Source organism: Trachurus japonicus, chromosome 11, assembly GCF_045865225.1.
Source record: "Trachurus japonicus isolate A0001 chromosome 11, Traja_1.0".
NCBI classification, from domain to species: Eukaryota; Metazoa; Chordata; class Actinopteri; order Carangiformes; family Carangidae; genus Trachurus; species Trachurus japonicus.
The window spans coordinates 740,190-759,489 of NC_140917.1; the positions used below are offsets into that span (position 1 = coordinate 740,190).

General features: G+C 51.8%; 1 protein-coding gene across 1 annotated transcript; it reads left to right on the forward strand.

The window, feature by feature from the left end:
• The first annotated feature begins 1,606 nt into the window (after positions 1 to 1,606).
• Positions 1,607 to 18,704, forward strand: zbtb22b (zinc finger and BTB domain containing 22b). The gene is made up of 5 exons (XM_085790603.1): positions 1,607 to 1,719; positions 6,536 to 6,769; positions 15,561 to 16,373; positions 16,722 to 17,000; positions 17,643 to 18,704. Exons 2-5 carry the CDS (start codon positions 6,536 to 6,538, stop codon positions 18,702 to 18,704), a joined length of 2,388 nt encoding a protein of 795 aa, XP_085646729.1. The 5' UTR covers positions 1,607 to 1,719.
• The last annotated feature ends 596 nt before the right edge of the window (positions 18,705 to 19,300 follow it).

Below are 19,300 nucleotides of genomic sequence, written 5' to 3' on the forward strand. Positions count from 1 at the left end.
CGGACATCATATATATCATGTGGGTGGACGCACACGTGATAACACTATTGATTGAAAATTTTTTGCCCGTGTGGGGATGGGAAAACTGATTGGTCTTGTAAGTGTTGTTACACTGTGCGCAGTTACCGCAGCGATAATTGCCATTAGGAAGCGGTTGGAGGAGTGTCTGGGTGAGTCGACTGGATCGAACATTTTTATCAAAATTGGCACGAACTAAATGATCCCTTAAATTTCTCCCTTTCTCCCTCCGACGCACCTGCCTGAGAAGTGGATGTGCGAAGATTTTTGCTTTTTCAGGATTGCAAGCTGAAAATTTAGAGGCGCACACTGAAAATCAACTTGCAAAGCAAATATTAAACATTTCCTTTTCATTCATGATCCTAACACACATCGGCCTGACACCGGTAATGACAGATTCCAGATCTGAATAGATGAAAGTTTTACAAGGTAAAGGCAGTCTGGAGCCCTGTTCAGTCTAATACAATGGAAATACAATAAATACATCTCTATGTTAAGTTTTTATTTATTTAACCCTTAAGACCTATAATAGCCTATTAACCAGTCCGCCTGGACTTATTTTGTTTTTTTAGCTGTAAAAGGTTCATACAGGTTGCTGTGCTTTTGTCCCTTTTTTCAGGACAACTTCTTCTTTCAACATCTGGCAGTTGTTTTTCTCTACTCTGTGATATAAGTGTTATAACAGGGTGTAATAACAGAAAAAAACAAAAAACGGAATTTAATTTTTAGTGTTTTTTACTCAATAAGGCACTGAGAATAGCTATATATATATTCTGTTTTCTTAATTAGCCTGTTATTAATAAAGAATGAAGGACAAAATAACTGAAACACCTGTTTGCATGATGCAGATGTTATGTTGATGCTGTGTTGGCTGCCTCATCCAGATGTTCCTGATAATAAACTGTCACAACACTGAGTCTGAATTCAGAGCATGTTCACAAAAGTGAATAAATATCAAATTGCACAAAATAAAGACCCACAAAACAAAACAAAACCAGATTCACTGCATCAGGCCACATTAATAAGAAACTGAGATCTTTGCATTCAGAGCAAATGGAGCAAATAATCAGAAAGTGAGGAGGAGCATTACAACTGCATGTGTTCACGTGTCTCGTGCCTTTCAATATAAGTTATTTTTCAAAATAAAAGACATGTCCAACATCAGATTGGACTTAATCATCACATGTGATCTGATCATGTGATTGCATTAAATAGCCTATTATTTACGTTTTTGACCAGCTGTCCGCGACCCACTTTTGGGTCCCGACCCACCAGTTGAGAACCACTGAGCTGGATGTGATTGATTATTTATTTCCAGTGTTTTGTGTCGGCCCAGGTCTGGCTCGTCTGTCTGAGCTGTTAAAGGCGCCGCCGCTGTCTGCTGCTGGTAGTTAGACAGTCAGTCTAGCTGCTGTTAGAGAGGCACTGTAGCTGCTGTTAGTTAGACAGGCAGTCTAGTTGCTGTCTGCTGCTGTTAGACAGGCTCTATACTCTACAGACAGTCTAGCTGCTGTCTGCCGCTGCGGAGCTGCAGCTGCTCGGAGGGAACAAGAGACGGAGAAGAGAAGAGAAGAACAGTAGGAAAAGATAAAAGATGGAGCTCAGACTGCAGCTTCAGGAGGCGGACACACGGCCACGACAAGCCGCCTGCGGCTCAGCCAGAGCCCGCGACCGCTGAACGGCCGCTCGGTGACTGAAGCGGTGAGTTGGACAGACAGACAGTAGGACAGACTGTAGGGCAGACAGACAGAGAGACAGAAGAGCAACAGACAGACACACACAGACAGACAGACAGACAGAGCAACAGACAGGTTAGAGACAGACAGACAAGAGGCTGTTTGGGTTTGTTTCCTTCTCTCCTCCCGGTAGCTGAGAGCTAGCAGCTAGCATGCTAACGGCACATCTGTAACGGCATGATGAGCGTGCGTGCGTGCGTGCGTGCGTGCGTGCGTGTGTGTGTGTGTGTGTAGGACAGGACACCATCAGTCAGACAACAACACAACACAACACACCACAACACACCAGGCTGCAGCTTCAGCCATCAACTCAACTGTGTGTGTGTGTGTGTGTGTGTGTGTGTGTGTGTGTGTGTGTGTGTGTGTGTCTGTGTGTGTGTGTGTGTGTGTGTGTGTGCTCCAGCTGTTGATTTTTTCCACAATTAAAGAGTGATGATGATGATGATAATGCTGATGATTTCCTAGTGATGAATCAATTGTAATCAATCACTTTCCAAGCGGAAGTGCTCTTGCACAGATGTGTTGCTGTGCGTGTGTGTCTGTCTGACACTGCTGCTGTTGTCACTGTGTTGTGTTGTGTTGTGTTGTGTTGTGTTGTGTTGTGTTCAGGGACAGTCAGTAAAGGTCCGTCACAGACACTTGAGGCTCTCAGCTGCTCAGGTCTGTGTCAGGGAGAATAATTAACAGAGATGTGTTTTAATTAAGAAGCCGATCGAGTTCACTGATCCGTCACACACACACACACACACACACACACGCACGCACACACACACACACACACACACACACACACACACGACTGATCAACGATGAAGACGTGATGAAATAAGATCTTTATTGCTCCAACAACACTGAGGAAATCCACTTGTTACTGCAGCACAGGAAACAAGTCAGAGCAGCAAAATCTATCTATCTATCTGTCTGTCTGTCTGTCTGTCTGTCTGTCGTTACAATAAAGTGAACGCAGCACAGTAAAACAGCTCAGAAATAAACTTCACAGTTTTATGTGTGTAACTTTATTTGTTGACGTTGTACTTTTCTGCTCTTGAACAGAGTTGCGTCACATATTTTGAGAGCGGTTTCTAATATTTAAGTCTATTTATATCCACACAGCTGGAAACAGCTGGAGGCAGCACCTGCAGCTGCAACAGTCACTTAGGCTACTTGATTGACAGGAGGATCAATTAGCATCTATTCTGATGAGTTATTTGTATCGTGTCTTTGTTTGCAGCGTATTTAATGATCATTATTTAAATATTATTAGTAATTTAATATTCGCAAATGTTCTTTGTTTTATATTATATGAATTTGGATGTTCATGTTTTGTGAATTTGAGTCAATTTAGCATCAAGATTTGTGTATTTGAGGATTTTAAAATGCACAGAGCGATTTCCAAACCACCTGAGTGTTTTTTTCTCAAAATCTGAACAGATGTGTTGATGTAATATCAGAACAAGCGCTTCAGGTTATTAACTGAGCTAAACCGCCCCAGTGCATGCTGAAGGTCCTCGCTCGAGGGAGTCAACAAGACAACATCATCCGCAAAAAGCAGAGATGAAATCAAGTGGCTCCCGAACCGTACCCCCTCCGGTCCTTGGCTGCACCTAGAAATTCTGTCCATAAAAATGAACAGATCCGGTGACAAAGGGCAGCCCTGCCGGAGTCCAACACGCACCGGGAACAGGTCTGACTTACTGCCGCCATGCGAACCAAGCTCCTGCTCCGGTCATACAGGGACCGTACAGCAGAGGGCCTCCGACCCCATACTCCCGGAGCTCCTCCCACAGGATGCCACGTGGGACACGGTCGAAAGCCTTCTCCAAGTCCACAAAACACATGTGGACTGGTTGGGCAAACTCCCATGAGCCCTCGAGCACCCTGCGGAGGGTGTAGAGCTGGTCCAGTGTTCCACGGCCAGGACGAAAACCGTGGAATAGACTTTCCCCGGGAGGCTGAGGAGTGTGATCCCCCGGTAGTTGGAACACACCCTCCGGTCCCCCTTTTTGAAGAGAGGGACCACCACCCCGGTCTGCCAGTCCAGAGGCACTGCCCCCGACTGCCACGCGATGCTGCAGAGGCGTGTCAGCCACGACAGCCCCACAACATCCAGAGACTTGAGGTACTCAGGGCGGATTTCATCCACCCCCGGTGCCTTGCCACTGAGGAGCTTCTGAACTACCTCAGTGACTTCAGCTTGGGTGATGAATGAATCAACCTCTGAGTCCTCAGCCTCTGCTTCCTCGACGGAAGGCGTGTCAGTGGGATTGAGGAGATCCTCGAAGTATTCCTTCCACCGTCCGACGATATCCCCAGTCGAGGTCAACAGCTCCCCTCCTCCACTGTAAACAGTGTTGGCGGAGCACTGTTTCCCCCTCCTGAGGCATCGGATGGTTTGACAGAATTTCCTCGAGGCCGACCGGTAGTCCTCCTCCATGGCCTCCCCGAACTTTTCCCAGACCCGAGTTTTTGCTTCCGTGACCGCCCGAGCTGCCGTCCGCTTGGCCTGCCGGTACCCATCAGCTGCCTCGGGAGTCCCCCGAGCTAGCCAGGCTCGGTAGGACTCCTTCTTCAGCTTGACGGCATCCCTTACTTCCCGTGTCCACCGCCGGGTTCGGGGATTGCCGCCGCGACAGGCGCCGGAGACCTTACGGCCACAGCTCCGGACGGCCGCGTCAACAATGGAAGTGGAGAACTTGGTCCATTCAGGCTCAATGTCTCCGGCCTCCCTCTGGATCCGGTCAAAGCTCTCCTGGAGGTGGGAGTTGAAGATACGCTTGGGTCTGCCAAGTCTGACCAGCTTCCTCCCCTGCCAGCGGATCCAACTCACCACCAGGTGGTGATCAGTTGACAGCTCAGCCCCTCTCTTCACCCAAGTGTCCAAGACATACGGCCGGAGATCAGATGACATGACTACAAAGACCTCCGGCCTAGGGCGTCCTGGTGCCACGTGCACTGATGGACACCCTTATGCCTGAACATGGTGTTCGTTATGGACAAACTGTGGCTAGCACAGAAGTCCAATAACAAAACACCGCTCGGGTTCAGATCGGGGAGGCCGTTCCTCCCAATCTCACCTCTCCAGGTAACACTGTCGCTGCCTCGTGAGCGTTGAAGTCCCCCAGCAGAACGATGGAGTCCCCGGTTGGAGCACTTTCCAGCACCCCTCCCAGGGGTGTACTCTGCACTGCTGTTCGGCCCGTAGGCTGAAACGACAGAGACCTATCCCCGACCCGAAGGCGCAGGGAAGCGACCCTCTCGTTAAAGTCCCACTCCCGCGACCCTTTTTGGGTCATTTTAAAACCAGCTCATTAGCAATGCACCTCTGGAGGGTGGGCGGAGACTGCGCTGCTCTGCACCCGCCCAGCCACCTCCTCGCACCCCACCCCCCGCTCGCTGACAGCTGGACATTGTACAATTACAGATTCAGCGTGTTTAGCGTAAAACTCCACACTGGGATTCGATCCCAGACTGGAATATAGTCCTTGCTCACGGTGCAAGCTGCTCTACCAGGTGAGCTATAGCTGTTGTATCATGACAGCTACACCGAGCTGTCAAGCCATTTACCTCTGAGCCAGATGCAGAGCGGGGCGGGAGCTTGTAGCACTAGTGCCCTCCCCTGGAGCTGTGACACGTCAGCTCCAGTCTCCCTGAAACTGCCAGTTTGCGTCTGCTGTTGGTTCACAGCAGTTTGAAGGCAGAAAAACTCAGAAATGCAATTTTGCACGTTTCCTTTTCTGCTGATATGTGCTCTAACACAAGAAAAATGCCACAGGAACATGTGAAAAGCACGAAAAACACGATTTTCATGGGAGGGGGTCTTTAAGTGACAACATGGGGAGCTGTGAGCAAGCCCACACCAGCTCGCCGCCTCTCACTGTGGGCAACTCCAGAGTGGAAGAGAGACCAACCTCTCTCAAGGAGTTGGGTTCCAGAGCCCAGGCTGTGTGTGGAGGTGAGCCCGACTATCTCTAGTCGATACCTCTCAGCCTCCCGCACGAGCTCAGGCTCTTTCCCCCCCAGCGAGGTGACATTCCATGTCCCTAAAGCCAGAGTCGTTGTCCGGGGATTGGGTCGCCGGGGCCCCCGCCCACGGCTGCCACCCAAAACACACGGCACCGGCCCCTCATGGTCCTTCCCGCGGGTGGTGAGCCTACGGAAAGGCGGGCCCACGTCGCTCCTTCGGGCTGCGCCCGGCCGGGTCCCATGGGCAGAGACCCGGCCACCAGGCGCTCGCCTGCGAGCCCCGACCCCAGGCCTGGCCCCGGTAACGCCGATCCGGGCGATGTGAACGTCCTTGATATTGTTCCACTCATAAGGGGTTTTGGAACCGCTCTTAGTCTGACCCGTCACCTAGGACCTGTTTGCCTTGGGAGACCCTACCAGGGGCATTAAGCCCCCGACAACATAGCTTCTAGGATCATTCGGGTGCTCAAACCCCTCCACCACGGTAAGGTGGCGGTTCAAGGAGGGGATAAATTGTGATTTTTTAGTATATTATTTTTAAGATGAGTAGTGTTTCTACTCTCACTGTCTAGTATGTATGAATGTGTGTGTCTGTGTATGTGTATACATGGGTATACATATTGTTTGTTTGTTTTGGTAATTGTTGTCTTTTTTCTTGAGCTGAGGCCTTGTATAGGCCCTTTGGGTCTCTTGTCTCGGCTTGCACCTATTATTTTTCTTGTCAATGTATTTTAATGTGTCCTATTCTTGTTATTCTGTATTGGTGCGAATAAATAAACTAAACTAAAACTAAATCTGACGGTTTTCCTTCCTCCCAGATGCCGTCTCTTTCCGTAGAGGTGGGCAGCAGCAGCGGCGGCTCAGCTCCCGGCGACACATCTGGCTCCATGGTGCAGGTGTGCTTCCCCAGCGCTGCGGCCGCGGTGCTGGACGGCCTGAACCGGCAGCGCGAGGACGGCCGGCTCTGTGACCTCTCCATCCACGTCCAGGGACACGTCTTCAAGGCCCATCGCTGTGTCCTGGCCGCGTCCTCCCCGTACTTCCACGACCAGGTGAGACAAGAGAGAGCTGTCGAGTCTTTATCATCGATACAAAGACGAATTGAAGGGATAGTTCACCCAAAATTGAAATTGCCCTCATTATCTCCTCCCATTCATGTGGACTAAGGGCTGGGAGAAGTTTCAGAGTCCTCCGTGGCTTCTCTGAGTTACAGGGGGTCTCGACGTAGCAGTGCATGTCCATATAACGGTTGCAAATGGATACCAACTGTCTTCGTAACAAAAAGACACACCAAAAAACATCCAAATACCTCCATACTGCTCGTCTGTAATGTCCCTCTTGTATTGAAGCCCCAACATGAGAAATTGTTCAGAAAAAGTAAGCAGAAGTAAGCGATCCGGTGGTTTTGGCTAACTTCCTGTCAGCAGATGGAGTTAGCAGTCCCCGCCCTCGTCCCTACGTCACCACATTCACGCGCATCCCTTGGCTGCACACACAGAGAGGACTGCCCCTTTATGCCGTTCTCTCTCCTGATTGGATAAAGGTTGTAGGATACAAGGAAAGTTTTCTCCTGGGCTCAGAGCAGAGCAGAGTGACTGACAGACCCGTGTTTCAGACCAAACACTCTATAGAAGTGATTGCTGTCGGAAGATACAACTATTTAAGACTTATATTAACACAAACATTCCGCTTACTTCTGCTTTAAATAAGTCTATATTTCAAGCTTGTTTGTAGCGGAAGCTCCCAGTGTTGCTCTGCCGGAATCTGGATTTGCGGAGCCGTGAACTGGGTGTCGATGCAAACCGCGTGAGATTTGGACGGACCAGGAAGAGCAGTGCTGGGAGCTTCCGCTACAAACAAGCTTAAAACATAGACTTATTTAATTATTTTCTGAACAATTTCTCATGTCGGGGCTTCAATACAAGAGGGACATTACAGACGAGCACTATGGAGGTATTTGGATGTTTTTTGGTGTGTCTTTTTGGACGAAGAAAAGTGAGCTCCGTTCTCAACTGTCATATGGACATGCAGTGCTGCACGGAGCCCCACTGTAACTCAGAGAAGCCACGGAGGACTCTGAAACTTCTCCCAGCCCTTAGTCCACATGAGGGGGAGGAGATCATGAGTGAAATTTGAATTTTGGGTGAACTATCCCTTTAAACATAAATCACCACCCTGTGCGTTTGTTTACGTCACATAATCATCGATCTATCTATTGATCTACATCTATGATTGAGATGAAGATCAGATCACATGTGATGATTAAACAAACACACGTTTTCTCTCCACTATAAAATGTGTTTAAACTCATCTGTACCTTATTATTTCTCATTATCACCCACAGCGATGAGCATGACTGAGCAGATATGAACCGTCACACATTAATCAGATATTGAGCATAAATTTAGAAATGAGAATAAAAGCCTGCAGCGTGACAGCAGCTCCACACTTACACTTTAATTATGTGTGTGTGTGTGTGTGTGTGTGTGTGTGTGTGTGTATACGTCAGACAGATCAGCTCAAACTGCTAGATGATAATATTAATCATAATATTAATAATGATACAGAGCAACAAAAGCACAGGCAGTAAAATCCTGTGTAGGGGAGGGTGGGGTAAGATGAGCCACTTTTTTATATTCAGGCTGCGAACTAATATATCTGCATATATTTCAGGATGTTGTGCATCCACAAAGTGTGAACAACTATTTTGATAATATAACATGTCCAAAAAGTTGAGCATCCATCCATCTCCCACCTCCATCTTTACTCAATACTCCACCTGTCCAGGTTACAGGTGTGATTACGTCGCATCTATGGAAGAATCCCTCATCTTTCTCTTTGAAAGTAAAGCTCGGCTTCTCAGGAGCATACTTACTGTAATTATAAACACCCAGAACCTTGAAATAATAATTAGGACATATGTGTGGCGGCCTGGGAAAACCCGTCGGAAGTTGCTGACGCAATATTGTGGCAAATGGCCTAAATAGGTGGAGTAAATACACAAATACACAAGAATACACAATCCAACAACTCCACAACGCTCTGGTGGACAAGTTGTGAGCTGCACATTCACCACGCTATGAGATAATAACACAACGTTACCACACAGAGTTGTTTTAGAGGTAAATTCATGCAAAACCGCTGATGTGCGTTCCCGTTGGGGGCAGTTTTTCAGCAAGCAGTCTCTGTATTTCCCTCTAAAACAACTCTGTGTGGTAACGTGTTATTATCTCATAGCGTGGTCAATGTGCAGCTCACAACTTGTCCACCAGAGCGTTGTGGAGTTGTTGGATTGTGTATTTGATGAGTTTGATGAGGGAAACCAAGAAATCCCATGAGCCTCCGTAGTGTAGCTCTGAGCAGCTCACGGCTCTGCTCCGTCGTTCTAAAAATATCTTGCACCGACAAATAAAGATGACGAACCTACTCCTAAAATTATAGGGATTATGGCAATGGGCCAATTTGCCAAAATGTTGAACCATCCCTTTAAGTGTACAGGGCAGGTGGCTCAACTGACCCCAGAGCTGCCATATTGACTTATTAGTCCCTACAGCTAAGATGGTGCAGTTTCATACCGGTTTACTACCATAGATACAACAACTGATGTATAAAACAAATGTATCATTATCTCCTTTGGTCTACACATCCATCCATCCATCCATTGTCTGCCGCATTATCCGGAGTGGGGTCGCGGGGGCAGCAGTCGGAGCAGGGATCCCCAGACTTCCCTCTCCCCAGACACTTCCTCCAGCTCTTCCGAGGGGACCCCAAGGCGTTCCCAGGCCAGCCGAGTGACGTAGTCACTCCAGCGTGTCCTGGGTCTTCCTCGGGGTCTCCGCCCGGTGGGACATGAACACCTCACGAAGGAGGCGTCCAGGGGGCATCAGATACAGGTGCCCGAGCCACCTCAGCTGGCTCCTCTCGATGTGGAGGAGCAGCGGCTCTACTCCGAGCTCCTCCCGGGTGACAGCTCCCTCTAAGGGAGCGCCCCGCCACCCTGGTGACAGAGCTCCTCCCCCTCTCTCTAAGGGAGCGCCCCGCCACCCTGGTGACAGAGCTCCTCACCCTATCTCTAAGGGAGCGCCCCCCCACCCTGCGGAGGAAACTCATTTCGGCCGCTTGTATCCGGGATCCAGTTCTTTTGGTCATGACCCAGAGTTCATGACCGTAGGTGAGGGTGGGAACATAGATCGACCGGTAAATCGAGAGCTTTGCCTTTCGGCTCAGCTCCTTCTTCACCACGACGGACCGATACAATGATCGCATTACTGCGGCCGCCGCACCGATCCGCCTGTCGATCTCAATCTTGCGCTCTATTCTCCCCTCACTCGTGAACAAGACCCCGAGATACTTAAACTCCTCCACCTGAGGCAGGAACTCTCCCCCGACCTGGAGGGTGCAAGCCACCTTTTTCCGGTCGAGAACCATGGCCTCGGACTTAGAGGTGCTGATTCTCATCCCAGCTGCTTCACACTCGGCTGCAAACCGCCCCAGTGCATGCTGAAGGTCCTGGCTCGAGGGAGCCAACAAGACCACATCATCTGCAAAAAGCAGAGATGAAATCAAGTGGCTCTCGAACCGTACCCCCTCTGGCCCTTGGCTGCACCTAGAAATTCTGTCCATAAAAATAATGAACAGAACCGGTGACAAAGGGCAGCCCTGCCGGAGTCCAACACGCACCGGGAACAGGTCTGACTTACTGCCGGCAACGTGAACCAAGCTCCTGCTCCGGTCATACAGGGACCGTACAGCAGAGGGCCTCCGACCCCATACTCCCGGAGCTCCTCCCACAGGATGCCACGTGGGACACGGTCGAAAGCCTTCTCCAAGTCCACAAAACACATGTGGACTGGTTGGGCAAACTCCCATGAGCCCTCGAGCACCCTGCGGAGGGTGTAGAGCTGGTCCAGCGTTCCACGGCCAGGACGAAAACCGCATTGTTCCTCCTGAATCCGAGGTTCGACTATCGGCCGGATTCTCCTCTCCAGCACCCTGGAATAGACTTTCCCCGGGAGGCTGAGGAGTGTGATCCCCCGATAGTTGGAACACACCCTCCGGTCCCCCTTTTTGAAGAGAGGGACCACCACCCCGGTCTGCCAGTCCAGAGACACTGTCCCCGACTGCCACGCGATGCTGCAGAGGCGTGTCAGCCACGACAGCCCCGCAACATCCAGAGACTTGAGGTACTCAGGGCGGATCTCATCCAACCCCGGTGCCTTGCCACTGAGGAGCTTCCGGACTACCTCAGTGACTTCAGCTTGGGTGATGAATGAATCGACCTCTGAATCCTCAGCCTCTGCTTCCTCGACGGAAGGCGTGTCAGTGGGATTGAGGAGATCCTCGAAGTATTCCTTCCACCGCCCGACGATATCCCCAGTCGAGGCCAACAGCTCCCCTCCTCCATGGCCTCCCCGAACTTTTCCCAGACCCGAGTTTTTGCTTCCGCGACCGCCCGAGCTGCCGTCCACTTGGCCTGCCGGTACCTATCAGCTGCCTCGGGAGTCCCCCGAGCTAGCCAGGCTCGGTAGGACTCCTTCTTCAGCTTGACGGCATCCCTTACTTCCGGTGTCCACCACCAGGTTCGGGGATTGCCACCGCGACAGGCACCGGAGACCTTACGGCCACAGGTCCAGACGGCCGCGTCAACAATGGAAGTGGAGAACATGGTCCATTCAGACTCAATGTCTCCGGCCTCCCTCGGGACCCGGTCAAAGCTCTCCCAGAGGTGGGAGTTGAAGACCTCCCTGACAGGGGATTCTGCCAGACGTTCCCAGCAGACCCTCACGATACGCTTGGGTCTTCCAGGTCTGACCAGCTTCCTCCCCTGCCAGCGGATCCAACTCACCACCAGGTGGTGATCAGTTGACAGCTCCGCCCCTCTCTTCACCCAAGTGTCCAAGACATACGGCCGGAGATCAGATGACACGACTACAAAGTCGATCATTGACCTCCGGCCTAGGGTGTCCTGGTGCCACGTGCACTGATGGACACCCTTATGCTCGAACATGGTGTTCGTTATGGACAAACTGTGGCTAGCCAATAACAAAACACCGCTCGGGTTCAGATCGGGGAGGCCGTTCCTCCCAATCACACCTCTCCAGGTAAAACTGTCGCTGCCCACGTGGGCATTGAAGTCCCCCAGCAGAACGATGGAGTCCCCAGTTGGGGCACTTTCCAGCACCCCTCCCAGGGCCTCCAGGAAGGCCGGGTACTCTGCACTGCCGTTCGGCCCGTAGGCCGAAATGACAGTGAGAGACCTATACCCGACCCGAAGGCGCAGGGAAACTACCCTCTCGTTAAGTGGGGAGAACTCCAACACATGGGGAGCTGTGAGCAAGCCCACACCAGCTCGCCGCCTCTCACTGTGGGCAATTCCAGAGTGGAAGAGAGTCCAGCCTCTCTCAAGGAGTTGGTTCCAGAGCCCAGGCTGTGCGTGGAGGTGAGCCCGACTATCTCTAGCCGATACCTCTCAGCCTCCCGCACGAGCTCAGGCTCTTTCTCCCCCAGCGAGGTGACATTCCATGTCCCTAAAGCCAGAGTCGTTGTCCGGGGATTGGGTCGCCGGGGCCCCCGCCCACGGCTGCCACCCAAAACACACGGCACCGGCCCCTTCTGAACCCTCCCGCGGGTGGTGAGCCTACGGAAAGGCGGGCCCACGTTGCTCGTTCGGGCTGCGCCCGGCCGGGTCCCGTGGGCTAAGACCCGGCCACCAGACACTCGCCTGCGAGCCCCGACCCCAGGCCTGGCTCCAGGGTGGGGCCCCGGTGACACCGATCCGGGCGACGTACACTCCCTTGATTGTTTCTTCTTCATAGGGGCTTGGAACCGCTCTTAGTCTGACCCGTCACCTAGGACCTGTTTGCCTTGGGTGACCCTACCAGGGGCATTAAGCCCCGGACAACATAGCTCCTAGGATCATTCGGGTGCTCAAACCCCTCCACCACGGTAAGGTGGCGGTTCAAGGAGGGGTGGTCTAAACACAATTCTCATGAAACTTGTGATCGACTGAATTTTACTTTCAAGAGTGAAAATTGTTCTTTTGGACATAAATGTCAGACCACTTTACTCATGTGGTTCTTTACTTCACAGGCTCCATGAAATTAAACAAAATGATGCCTTCCTGCTAAATATTCGGTCACACGCTCAATTTTTCTTATGGTTTCTTAGCAACAAGGGATGGCTCAACTTTCCCTGGTCTCCCCTACTACAGTACTTTATTTTTTAGGGCCCGAGCCTGTGTCAACGACCCAGGGAGGTCCCTATTGTTATTCGACATCCACATTAATCAACGTGCAAGTCGACGAGTAACAACAAGTAAGCAAGCTAGTACTCAAGTACTGCATAGACCTGGCAGCAAAAACCCCAGATATTGTAATGTTTATTTTTCTTATTATTATTATTATGCCACTTCGAACGCCATTTCGACCCCTTTCCCAAGCCGAGAAACGGACGAAATTTTGCACGCACGTGGGGCCTGTGGCAACTTAGCGTTGAGTGGTGGTTTCGCATGTGGGCGTGGCCTATTGGCGCCACAGCGCCCCCTAGACCGCGCATAGGGAATGAGGGTCTGCGTCACCGATTTGTCCGAAACTTGGTAAACTTATTCATCAACCCGAGATCTTCAAAAAATTTGCTATACTGACATACCCTAAAACCAACAGGAAGTCGGCCATTTTGCTTCAAAGTTTGTAAACGCAAAACGAACTCCTCCGAGGGGTTACACCCGATCGGCTCCAAATTGGGTCCAGAACATCGCCAGACCTAGCTGAGCTTATCTTGTGCTCCGCAGGTCTGTAGCTCAAAGCGCTTGGCCTCTGGCGTGCCCCGAAGTTTGGCGACTGTTTCGGTGCTCGCCATGTAAATACGAACGGCTCTCATGCCCTCATACTTGATCGTAGACGCTTCAAACTTGGTGCAAAAATCTATGGAGAGACCCTGAACGATCCGACATATTATTTGCGTACGTCGCTCATAGCGCCCCCCGGTGGTAACAGGAAACGTACAAAAATTCGTTAAAAATACGTAGTTGACCAAATCGACTTCGTTACACTTCTAGTACATGCAGACCCGGATGGTGAAGCTACATCATGAACGCTTTGACCCTACGAGCAACGGCGTCCGTGTGCCGCCGCGGCGAAAGTGTATCATCCCAATTTAAATTTCGTTTGCCTTTCACGCGCACATACTTCGTCGTAGCCACTTGAAATTCAAAGGACATGACGTTGGCTCCTCCCTGAACGTTTTGATGTATCGACTTCCTGCCTGGCTCATAGCGCCCCCCGGTGGTAACAGGAAGTACGCAAGAATTCATTAAAAATCCATACTTCACCCGATCAACTTCATTCCACTTCTAATACATGCAGAACCAGTTGCTGAAGCTACATTATGAACGCTGTGAAGATACGACGAACGGCGTCCGTGTGCCGCCGCGGCGACTGACGATTTTTTATCGTACAATTACGTTTGCCTTTTTCGTGGCTTTAACGAAGTCGTGTCCTCACAAAATTTCATCCACGGGTCAAGAATGGCGAGCTCTTTCAGGGGATAGAGTCGTTTCCCATGGGCGTGGCTAAATGCCTCAATAGCGCCCCCTAGAAGTTTTTCCGAATTTCTTCATAGACAAATTTCGCTTACTTTGTCGTACACATACGAAACTCGACACACACGTGTATCATACCCAAACATACCAAAAATTGAATTGGAGCCACGCCCTAAACCCAACAGGAAGTCGGCCATTTTGGTTAGCATTTCTTTGACGCAAAACGAACTCCTCCGAGGGAGTTCGCCCGATTGACTTCAAATTGGGTACAGAACATCTCCAGACTAAGCTGATTACGGCTTGTGCTCCGCAGGTGTGTAGGTCAAAGGGCGTGGCTGCTAGCGCACGGCCAAGTTCCCGAATTCAGCTAAAAAGGTTTAAATGCTATCACGGCCACAGATTTGATCGCAGCGGCTTCAAACTTGGTGCAGATGATGAGGGCGTGACCCTGAACGATCCGACATATTATTTTCCTACGTCACTCATAGCGCCCCCCGGTGGTAACAGGAAGTGCGCTAAAATTCATTAAAAATACATAGTTGCCCCCATCAACTTCATTCCACTTCTAAAACATGCCGAACAAGTTGGTGAAGGTATTTCGTGAACGCTATGACGCTACGGCTAATGGCCCCCTTGTGGCGGCGACAGGAATAGCGCTCCATCGTGAACTGCCACCTCCCACGGATTTTGCCCGATTGACTTCATATTCGCTACAGATCATCAGGAGACCGAGCTGGTCAAACACTATTAAAAGCTTTTCTCTACGTGAAACGGCGTGGCTGCTAGAGGGCGACAAAGTTGGTCAACTGCTCGTTTAGTCGCCATGCTATTACGTTTGCCTTCCACGCCCACATACTTGGTCGTAGTCACTTCAAAATTTCAGTACATGATCAGGGGCCCGCCCTCTACGCCTCCATTTGATCGTACGCTAGCTCGCTCAATACGCCCCCTTGTGGACATAGGAAATGTCGCGTTTTGCATCGACATTGTCCGATCGGCTCGAAACTTCACATGTGTGATGAGGTCACGACCCCGTACGCAACGGCCCACATCCCGTTACCGCCCCCTGGTGGACGAACCGTAAACCTGCCGTAACTCCATCGTACGTTGTCCGTTTTGCTCGAAACGTCGCGTGTTCGACGAGGGGACCGCCCTCGACGCAGCCGCCCACGTCCGGTTGCGCGCGGGGGTTTTCGAAGAGCGGCCCGGGGGTAGCGGGGACGCCGAGTGGCGTGGAGCGAGGGCCCGTCATAGCCGCTTGCGGCTTTAATTTTTATTTGTTATTGTTCTACTTTTCCCTCCAGGTTCTCCTGAAGAACATGTCCACCGTGTCCATCCCAGCGGTGATGGACCCTCTGGCCTTTGAGAGCGTGCTGAGCTGCGCCTACACCGGCCAGCTGCGGATGCTGCGCGACGACATCGTCAACTACCTCACGGTGGGCAGCGTCCTGCAGATGTGGCACATCGTCGACAAGTGCACCGAGCTGCTGAAGGAGGGAAGAGCTGCCGCTGCCGCTGCCGCCGCCGCAGGAGGAGCAGGAGGAGGAGGAGGAGGAGGAGGAGGAGCAGGAGGAGGAGGAGACAGAGTGGGCGGGGCTTCAGGCTCAGCCATCGCCGGGTGCAGCAGCAGCAACGGTGACGGTGCTGCAGCCGGCGGTAACGAAGCGGCGGGTTGTGTGGGTGGCGGTCATGCTCCGGTGGGGTCCGTGGAGCCCCCCCGCGGCCCCCCGCCCCCCAGCCGCCCCCCTGCCAGCGAGAGCCAGTCTCCCAGCAGCACCAACTACTTCAGCCCCCGCGACGGGAGCAGCGGCGGTGGCTGCGTGGCGGTGGCCGGGGCGGCGTCGTCTGCAGATGGAGGCGGAGCCAGCAACACCCCCAGCAGCTACTGCACCCCGTCGGGGCGGGAGGAGGCCTTCCTCATCGAGGAGGAGGAAGAGGAGGAGGAGGAAGAAGAGGAGGAGGAAGAGGAGGAGGAGGAAGAAGAAGAGGAGGTGCTGTACCACCAGAGGAAGAGAGGAAGAGGAGGAGGAGGAGGCAGCGGGAGGAGGAAGAAGAGCAGCTCGGTGTCGGAGCAGGAAGTCGGCGTCAGCGACAGCTTCGGTGTGTCGTCCTATCAGGTGAGGTCAGAGGTCAACTTTTTTTTTTCGTGTCTTGCCTCACTCCCGAGTCCATGACCAGCTGATAGACACCATCCTTTCGACTGTGCGTGCAGTAACAAGTTAGACATGTTACTCAAGTATCGTGATGCGCATCGTATCGTGACTCAAGTATCGTGATGCGTATCGTATCGTGACTCAAGTATCGTGATGCGTATCGTATCGTGACGCGTATCGTATCGTGACTCAAGTATCATGATGCGTATCGTATCGTGACTCTAGTATCGTGATGTGTATCGTATCGTGAGGTCCTTGGCAATGCCCACCCCCACTCATAATAACCATCACGTGACTTCTCTCTACGTGAAGGACGGCGAGGACTTGGCGCTGCCGCCTCAGAAGCGGCCCACCTACAGCCAGCCCAGCATCATGCCCCGTAAACAGTGGGTGGTGGTGAAGACGGAGCGCACCGAGGAGGACGACCTCATCGTGGTGTCGGGGGAGGAGGGGGGCGAGGACGAGGACGACGAGGACGAGAGGGAGGCGGAGCTCGCCAGGGAGAGAGAGAGGAGCGACTTCAACATCTCCAACGTCAGGAGCCTCTCGGCCGAGCTGAGCAGCCGCGCCGAGAACGACATGGACTCACAGGTCAGACGACGCAAACTGAAGACATGCCTTTTTAGTCTGGCTTTTAGCTGAATTTTATTTATTTTATTTATTCATTTATTTATTTTTAGTTTCAGTTTATTTCGGACATGTTAAAAGAAAAAAGAAATTATACAATAATGGACAGACATAGCAAATAAATACTTTACAAAGACAACACATGAAAAGATAAAAATAATTGAAATTTTTTTGTATCAGAAAAGGAGTGGGAAGAAGTAAAACTTATTTACTCGCACCCCCTAATTTTTATCGTTATAAAACTATTTATCTTCTTTAATTGCAGTATCTCTCTATCCCCTTGATCTATCTATACATCATACATCTATTATACATATTTATCTATTTCACTTTACCTATTTTATTTTATTTTAATTCATCCATTCTTATCTTATTTTATCCCATGACACTTATCTATTATATCTCATTTTATCTACTTTCTAGTGTTTTCCCATAGACAATGTGTATGTATAGGTGAATGTATGTGTCCCCCAATATGTGTCCCCCATGTTCCTTGTTTTTATCATGTAAAGCACTTTGAGCTGCTGCGGGAAAAGTGCAAGTACAAGTAAAGCCTGATTGATTGATTGATTGATTGATTGATTGATTGATTGATCCTCTGTGCAGATGGACTACTGCCAGTCTTCAGAAGACTACCTCAAGTTCGAAGGCAGTTTGATGGACCAGACGTTGGCGCAGCATCTCCATGACAACGGCGGCGGTCAGAGCCAGAGCGCCGGCCGAGCCGTGTCGGCGCTGCTGGGCCAGGTGCAGTCCGCCGCCTCGGCGCGGGCGCAGCTCTTCCCCCTGGACATGCAGGGGAACCAGATCCTGCTGTACAGCCAGGCCGCCGGCCTCTCGCTGGACGCCGCCGCCGCTCCGCTGGGGATGGCGGCGGCCGCGGCCGCGGCGGCGGGGGGCATGATGGGCGCCGCCGCCTTCAAAGGGCCGGGCCTGGAGCACGGTGCCGTGCTGTCGGTGCAGGGCGGGCTCGGCGTGGACGGGCTGGACGGGGGGGGGATGGGAGGCGGCGGTAACGGTGGTGGTGTCGCCGGGGCTTCTGGGAAAGTGTTCATGTGCCACTGCGGCAAAACGTTCACGCACAAGAGCATGAGGGACCGGCACATCAACATGCACCTGGACCTGCGGCCGTTCCACTGCCCCGTCTGCGCCAAGAAGTTCAAGATGAAGCATCACCTGACGGAGCACATGAAGACGCACACGGGCCTGAAGCCGTACGACTGCCTCGGCTGCGGCAAGAAGTTCATGTGGCGCGACAGCTTCATGCGGCACCGCTCGCACTGCGAGAGGCGCGGCGGCGGCGGGCTGGCGGAGAGCGGCGGCAGCGGCGAGGGCGGGAGACGAGGAGGAGGCGGCGGCGAGGACGGACCAGATCTCATCTCCTCCCCCCACCTCCTCCTGGAGGCGCACGGCGGTATCCTGGGAGGGGGGAGGGGTGGAGTGTCGGTTTCTTCTCCTCATCTCTCCAGCGGCGTCCTGTCGCCGCAGCATGGCGGCGGCGGCGGCAACAGTGTGAGTAACAGCAGCAACATGGCGGCGGCGGCGGCGGGGCTGCTGGGGGCTCAGGGTCAGGGGTCGGGGATGTTCGGCGGTCTGGGGTTGGGCCGAGGCGTGTGCGACGAAGACGTGTGTGAGGTCGGCGCCACCGACAGCAGCAGCGTGACTTAAAGGGATACGCCAACATTTTTTTTTTCTTCGTGTCTTGCCTCACTCCCGAGTCCATGACCAGCAGATAGACACCATCCTTTCCACTGTGCGTGCAGTAACGAGGGAGATAGAGCCGTATCGCCGTAATTAGCTTAGCTAATTACGGGTTTAGAGCTACTGGAAGTGTATGGGTAGTGTTAGCCTGCCTCCACCTAAAGTCAACAGAGAAACTCTTCAGCAACTCTCAACGGAAATCTTTGTCTCAGAGCTGACAAAACTCTCCGGTAAGGCATCTTGAGCGGTCAAATGCCGCTAACGGGACCAGATCGGTCAAAACGGAGGGTTCAAGCAAAGACGCTTTATTTTGGTTCAAGCTAGCTACATCGAGGGTAGGTTAGCTTCCTATTTCAAAGTAAAAGCACAAATTCTATCCTCATGGTTTTCTGTATGTAAAGGGCAACGGGTGTTTTATTTTGTGAAAGTAACCGGAAGTGCGTTGGTCACAACGGCTAGCTTGAGTAGCGCCGAATTCGTCCCAACAAAATTGTAAACAGCTGGTATTTAGACAAATTAACGACACACTGCTGATCTAAACGGCTACTTTCTCGCCTAAACAT

Excerpts from the sequence above, each read along its gene's own strand:
- zbtb22b (XM_085790603.1), top strand. The coding sequence starts at position 6,536 with ATGCCGTCTCTTTCCGTAGAGGTGGGCAGCAGCAGCGGCGGCTCAGCT. Across the intron at positions 6,770-15,560 it reads CCCCGTACTTCCACGACCAG|GTTCTCCTGAAGAACATGTC; the intron begins GTGAGACAAGAG and ends TTTTCCCTCCAG. Across the intron at positions 17,001-17,642 it reads AGAACGACATGGACTCACAG|ATGGACTACTGCCAGTCTTC; the intron begins GTCAGACGACGC and ends TCCTCTGTGCAG.